At 41.8% G+C, this 6,866-nt stretch overlaps 1 protein-coding gene across 1 annotated transcript; it reads left to right on the forward strand.

The window, feature by feature from the left end:
- The first annotated feature begins 233 nt into the window (after nt 1-233).
- On the forward strand, nt 234-2,894 carry LOC143964011 (uncharacterized). Its single transcript, XM_077473733.1, has 4 exons — nt 234-766; nt 874-1,036; nt 1,135-1,276; nt 1,569-2,894. The coding sequence occupies exons 1-4, from the start codon at nt 541-543 to the stop codon at nt 2,151-2,153; spliced, it is 1,116 nt and encodes a 371-aa protein (XP_077329859.1). The 5' UTR covers nt 234-540; the 3' UTR covers nt 2,154-2,894.
- The last annotated feature ends 3,972 nt before the right edge of the window (nt 2,895-6,866 follow it).

The raw sequence follows: 6,866 nt of genomic DNA on the forward strand, positions 1-6,866 counted from the left end.
CTAGTAATTGTATAATAGAATGCTGTGATCTTTTATTGCTTTACTAAAGGCAGATACAGTAAAACCTTAGATTGCGAGCATTATTAGTTCCAGAAACATGCTTGTAATCCAAAGCACTTGTATATGAAAGCAAATTTCCCCATAAGAAATAATGTAAACTCAGATGATTCGTTCCACAACTATTTATTTATTCATAAGTCCTTCAGTTTATAGTCCATATAAAAAGATTATAAGGCCCCTTTCACACGGGCGGATAGAATGGTGCTTTTAGCTGCGGATTTTCTTCATTTCTACCGCAGCTAAAAGCACACAATGCTTTCCTATGGCCCCATTCACACACAGCGTTTAGCGGCGATTTCGTTACATGCGGTTCGGTGCGAATAGAAAAAATAGAATTGTATGCGTCCAGGTGCGATGTAGCGCAGCTATAAGCACATAACCGCAGGTAATCGCAGTCTTTTGTGTCAATTGCGGCCAGCAGCGTGAAAGAAGAAAAAAAAAACCCGGAAGCACATCCTATACAGCAGGTGTACCTGGGAAATGACACAGGAAGTTGAGAGGGATGAAAGGGGAGAAGACAGCATGGCGGCAAGAGACATCTCACACGAGGCCATCATCGCACTGGTGCAAGCCCGACCAGAGTTATGGGACTCAGAATGCCCAGGATATGCAGACCGAGTGCTGAAGAGAGCAAAGTGGGAAGAAGTCTACAAATATGTCACACCGAACTGGGACGAGATGTCTGCAACTGAACAGGATAACCGAGGTGAGTGCAAGGTTTGTTGTGTCTATGCAGCAGGGTACACATGCATCCTAGTAAAGATTTTACCCCCTAATGACCAGGCCATTGTATGTTTTTTTTATATATTGCAGGAAAGGAGGTTTATACACGTTGGAGGTCCCTGCGCGACCGTTACAAAAAAGAAGTCAACGAAGAGAAGGCTGCGGAGAGAAGCGGAGCACCCTCAACTCGTCGCAGGCCTAACCCCCATGCAGAGGCTTTGTCTTTTTTGAGGCGCACCACTGAGATGCGCACGTAAGTATATCCATTTATTTTACTTAGCGATTTGTGACCATTAAAGGCATATTCATGTTCACTTTTTTTTTAAACGTGTAATCTTTATTGTTACCTAGAACTGTGTCAAGTGTCCCTGTGAGAGCAAGCGCAAGGCGCGAAAGTTCGTCGCCATCACCATCAGGAGACGCTGACACCAGTCAAGAAACCACAGAAACAGTGTCATCCCAAGAATATCATCCATCCACTCAAGAACCTGCGGTATGTATTTTAAAAATGTCACAATTTCTGTCCACAAAAGACGTTACATTTTGAAAAGGCAGCTGGTGTTGGCACAAATGTTGTAGAAACAACAACGACTTGTTTTTTTGGGCAAGGTGTGACTTGTTCTTCTGGCTTTGGAGGTCTTCAGTGAGATCAGGTTTTTGCAACAAAACAAGTACCTGTGTGTGATCTATTCTAAACAGGTGCTGCAATATTTGTGCAAGCCATCATATGCTGTTCAGTGTGACCTCAGTATCAGATGCATAATCTATATATTATAATATTGCAGGCAAATCCAGATAGGAGAGTCCGGTCTACTACTACCACCCGTCGAACACGTACTCAACAAGAGACACCTTTTGAGGAATATTTCAACCGTATCATTGAAGAAATGAGAAACCAATCACAAAACCAGGCAAAAGATGATGAATTCCTCAACATCTCAGACCCCGATGTTATGTTTTTAAGAATGTTGCTTTGTGTAATCAGGGAGATTCCTGCAGATAAGCGCACTGAGGTCAGGGGTGATATACATGCCTATTTAACGTATATTGTGTCCGCTTGCAAAGAGCAACGCCCATATCCTAAATTTCAGCCATGGGCTATGGGTTTTAATTCACCTAGTGGGTCTTTCAGTAGACCAATGCCCAGTCAGCAGTGCCATGACACAACATCTGCCATTAACCCTTATGTAGGACCCCCACCACTGTATACATCTTACCCGTCTAATCCTGGTTACCAAAGGATGCATGTGCAGCCACACCCAGTGTCTTCACCCTCATCTTCCCATTCAGGATCACCCATAGATGTTGGCAGTGAACCAAGCCATTCTTCCCTGCGTAACCCTAATTATTCAATATATGAAAACTTATAGTATTCCTATGGCAGTGATATGACGGTTGTATTTTTCTTGTTGTGTAATGTTACTTAATGTTTTACCTACACTACTTAATGTTTTACCTACACGAACTAATGTTTACAACAAACCCCAGATTCCTCCATGTACACTGAACTGTACGCACAGAAGAATCTCCCACTGTCCCAAGCTTATACATGTTGCTACTTGGCCCCACTTGCTCTCACAATACCTGAACTTTCTGATTGGGTGCTAGCATTGTTTAGGTTGAGAGACTTGGCCCAGTGGGAGATTACCCCATCTACACAGTGGAGTGTACATGGCGACATCTTTTGCACTTTCTCCATCTAGCCAAATATTTCAGAACTGTTTACCGCACTCAGTGCCCATCTTTGGCCCCTTTCACACGGGGCGGATCAGTAATGATCTGCCCCGTGATGATCCGCTCGCTCAGCGGGATTGCTCCGTTGTCCCCGCTGAGCCGGCTGCGGACAGGGCGGTCTCCGCACACTGTGCAGGGACCGCCCTGTCAGCTCTCCACTCTCCTCTATGGTGATCGGACGAGCACGGACTGTCTGTCTGTGTCCATCCGATCGGCTCTGCAGACGGATAGAATAGGTTTTTACTCCGTCTGCAGAATCGGACTGTTGCGGAGGCGGACGATATCGGGTGCCACCGCAATTGTCCGATTCTGTAGACGGAGGGAAATCCAATTTTTCTAGCCATCTGCAGAGCGGATTGGATGAACACGGACAGATGGTACGTGCTGTTCCGATCCCCATAGAAGAGAACAGAGAGCTCACAGGGCACAGTGTGCCGGGACAGCCCTGTCTGCCACCGGCTCAGTGGGGACAATGGAACAATCCCTGCCGACCAAGCGGATCTTCACGGGACGGATCATTACTGATCTGCCCTGTGTGAAAGGGGCCTGACAGCACTTCAGGAATACTGTAACCTTTTTTTTTTTTACGGGGGGTAGTGGGGGATATTTTGTGGACTCGTTATCTGTTGCACTTGAAATTCAATACTTTAAACTAAAAGGAGATTTTATATATATATATCTCTATATATATATATATATATCTATATATATATATCTCTATATATATATATATATATATATATCTCTATATATATATATATATATATATATATATATATATTCCAAAGGAATTAAAAAACATTTTTCTATACTTGCAAGCATTCAATGTTTTTGTAAGGTTTTTCTATTTTTTTTATACACCCTGTGCAGTGCAGGAATACTGTAACCTTTTTTTTTTTTTACGGGGGGTAGTGGGGGATATTTTGTGGACTCGTTATCTGTTGCACTTGAAATTCAATACTTGAAACTAAAAGGAGATTTTATATATATATATTCCAAAGGAATTAAAAAACATTTTTCTATACTTGCAAGCATTCAATGTTTTTGTAAGGTTTTTCTATTTTTTTTATACACCCTGTGCAGTGCAGGAATACTGTAACCTTTTTTTTTTTTTACGGGGGGTAGTGGGGGATATTTTGTGGACTCGTTATCTGTTGCACTTGAAATTCAATACTTGAAACTAAAAGGAGATTTTATATATATATATTCCAAAGTAATTAAAAAACATTTTTCTATACTTGCAAGCATTCAATGTTTTTGTAAGGTTTTTCTATTTTTTTTATACACCCTGTGCAGTGCAGGAATACTGTAACCTTTTTTTTTTTTTACGGGGGGTAGTGGGGGATATTTTGTGGACTCGTTATCTGTTGCACTTGAAATTCAATACTTGAAACTAAAAGGAGATTTTATATATATATATTCCAAAGTAATTAAAAAACATTTTTCTATACTTGCAAGCATTCAATGTTTTTGTAATGTTTTTAAATTTTTTAAATACACCCTGTGCATTGCAAACGATAGAAATAAAAACAATTTAAATTGTTGAAAATTGTCGACTACTTTATTTAAGGCAAATGTGAAAACTGACACAAAAACCTGAAATATGTGATGAAAAAAACATGCAACAATGGTTAAAAATTTATACATAGTCCAATTGCCATGGCAGCTGTCCATCTTCACTCAAAAAATAATCAGTGAAATGTTCACGGACTTGTAGGGCCTGATTACTTGGACGAGTGCCAGTAACAGGACCTATGGGTTCCTCATAAACAGGGGTTTCGGTGGCCACGATCTCCTTACCCCTCAAAAAATTGTGGAGAACACAACTCGCTAGAACCACATTGACGGCATGCTCAACTTCCAGATGCATGGCTGTCATCAAAACACGCCATTTGGCAGCGCAAATGCCAAATGCGCACTCCACCATTCTTCGAGCTCTGCTGAGTCTATAGTTAAAAATTTGCCTCCTGGCAGTGAGACCATGCCTGGTATAGGGCCTTAGCAGGTGCGTGGATAAGGCAAATGCCTCATCTCCCAGCACTACAAGTGGAAGATCTGGTCCAGTAGTACCAGGGAGAGGCCTTGACTGTGGCACCTGAAATTCGCCATGTTGAAAACGCCGCCCCATTACGGAATTTCTGAAAATTCTCGAATCTCCAGAACTCCCATACGCTCCAACATCCACAGCGATGAACTTCATATTTGCATCGCTGAGTCCCAGAAGCACAATAGAAAAGTATTTCTTATAATTGAAAAAGCGGGAACCGGATTTTGGAGGCTTGATGAGCCGGATGTGTTTCCCATCTAATGCCCCAATGCAGTTTGGGAAGTTGGTCTTCTCCCAAAATTCCTCCGCTATTTCCTCCCACAGACTGGATGTTGGCTCCGGCATGACTGATGTTCTCAGTTCTTCCCAGATGACGTAACAGGTATCATGCACAATGGTGGATACGGTGGAAATTCCCATCAGAAATTGATGATGGAGGGAGGTGAAACTGGCACCAGTGGCAAGGTATCTGCAATACAAAATTGATAACAATTCAGAAAATATAAAATATAGTAAAATAAATAAAATTTAAAAAAAAATCAATATACATATGGAGTTCTACATGGTAACAAATAAACATCAGCATCTAGATAAGCTGATGACTTTTAACACATTGCAGCCCAAAGATAAATCCCTCGGCTCTGGTAGTAGGTGCTGGCATCCAAACAGGAAGCCTGGTGGTGGGTTGGTCTAGTACAAAATATTATTTGGTGGTACCTTGCTTGTTAATGCAAAACTCTGCCTTTGTGTTCAGAGCTCACCTACATAATGAGAAACTACTGAAATTTGATGACGTTTCCTATTTGCAAAAAATAAAACTGACTGTGCAAGGCACGATAGATAGTTTTCAAGGATAAAAAATAATGGTAATGGGAGTAATGTGCGAAAAATCGCTGTTGTGATATAGATTAGGTTATAGATTCATCTATATATATATATATACACACATATACATATACATATACATACATACATACACACACACTATTGCCAATATTGCCTAAGCCTGCATGTACATGAATTTAAGCATTTGTTCAACATATGGAAAACCTACCTTAACGTAAGTAACAGCCGTTCTTCTGGACTAATGCTTCTTCGCATATTGGTCGTGGTTCTGGTCAGGCGTCCTCTAACAAGTCCCAACAGCTCATCGAAGCATGCCACCGACATCCTGGTGTAATTGTGGAACTTGTCCCCATGAGTCCTCAGCTCACCGAACATGAGGGCAAAGTAGCCGATCGATAGGCGCTGAGACGTTAGGGGATGGACCCAGTAACGACGAGGACGTCGCCTACTCTGGATCGCTCTTCTTCTCTTCATCCTCATCATCAGCAAAATGAGCATTGCAAGCAAACTACCCATATTTGCATTCATTTTTCAAAAAAACTGGCACAAAACTCAGCACTCCTCTCCACTCCTGCAAAACTCCAACACACACTCAGCCAGAGAACAAAGAAACAGGTTTAAATATAGAGGACTGCAATGCATCATGGGTACATTCCAGGGAACAAAAACATAAATAAATAAAAGGGTTGCTATGGGAATAAAAACTGCAGTTAAACGCAACCGCATAAAAACGCATGTAAACGCATGTAAACGCTGGTAAACGCACTGTGCAAACGCAGCTGATCGCTGTGCCTGGAGCCTTGAATTTTGTAGAAAAAATAAACATGATTCCTGCGGCAGAACAGCCGCCCGTGTGAAAGGGGCCTTACAATGTGATTGGGTGTGTACGCATAAAATTTCCATCCACAAATGGAAGCCTCCACAAGGGGATTAGAAGTAAAATCCAGCAGGAGCTACAGAGTATAAAAGAGAAGAGAGACTCCTCTAATGCCCCGTACACACTCTCAGATTTTCCGATAACAAATGTTGGATGTGAGCTTGTTGACTGAAAGTCTGACCGTGTGTACGCTCAATCGAACATTTGTTGTCGGACTTTCTGCCAACAAATGTTGGCTAGCAGGTTCTCAAATTTTCCTCCAACAAAACTTTGTTGTTGGAATTTCCGATTGTGTGTACACAAGTCCGCACAAAAGTTCACGCATGCTCAGAATCAAGCACAAGGAGCCGTACTGGCTATTGAACTTCCTTTTTCTCGGCTCGTCGTATGCCTTGTACGTCACCACATTCCCACTTTCGTAATTGTTGGCCAACATGTGTGTGACCGTGTGTATGCAAGACAAGTTGGAGCCAACATCCTTCGAACAAAAATCCACGGTTTTAGTGTTGGAAAGTCCTATCGTGTGAGCGGGGCATAAGTATAGCAATATGGTTAAATTTAATGAAGGTTCAACATTTA

Source organism: Lithobates pipiens, unplaced genomic scaffold (assembly GCF_037356315.1).
Source record: "Lithobates pipiens isolate NorthernLeopardFrog02 unplaced genomic scaffold, aLitPip1_a1.2 Scaffold_8, whole genome shotgun sequence".
Classification (NCBI taxonomy): domain Eukaryota; kingdom Metazoa; phylum Chordata; class Amphibia; order Anura; family Ranidae; genus Lithobates; species Lithobates pipiens.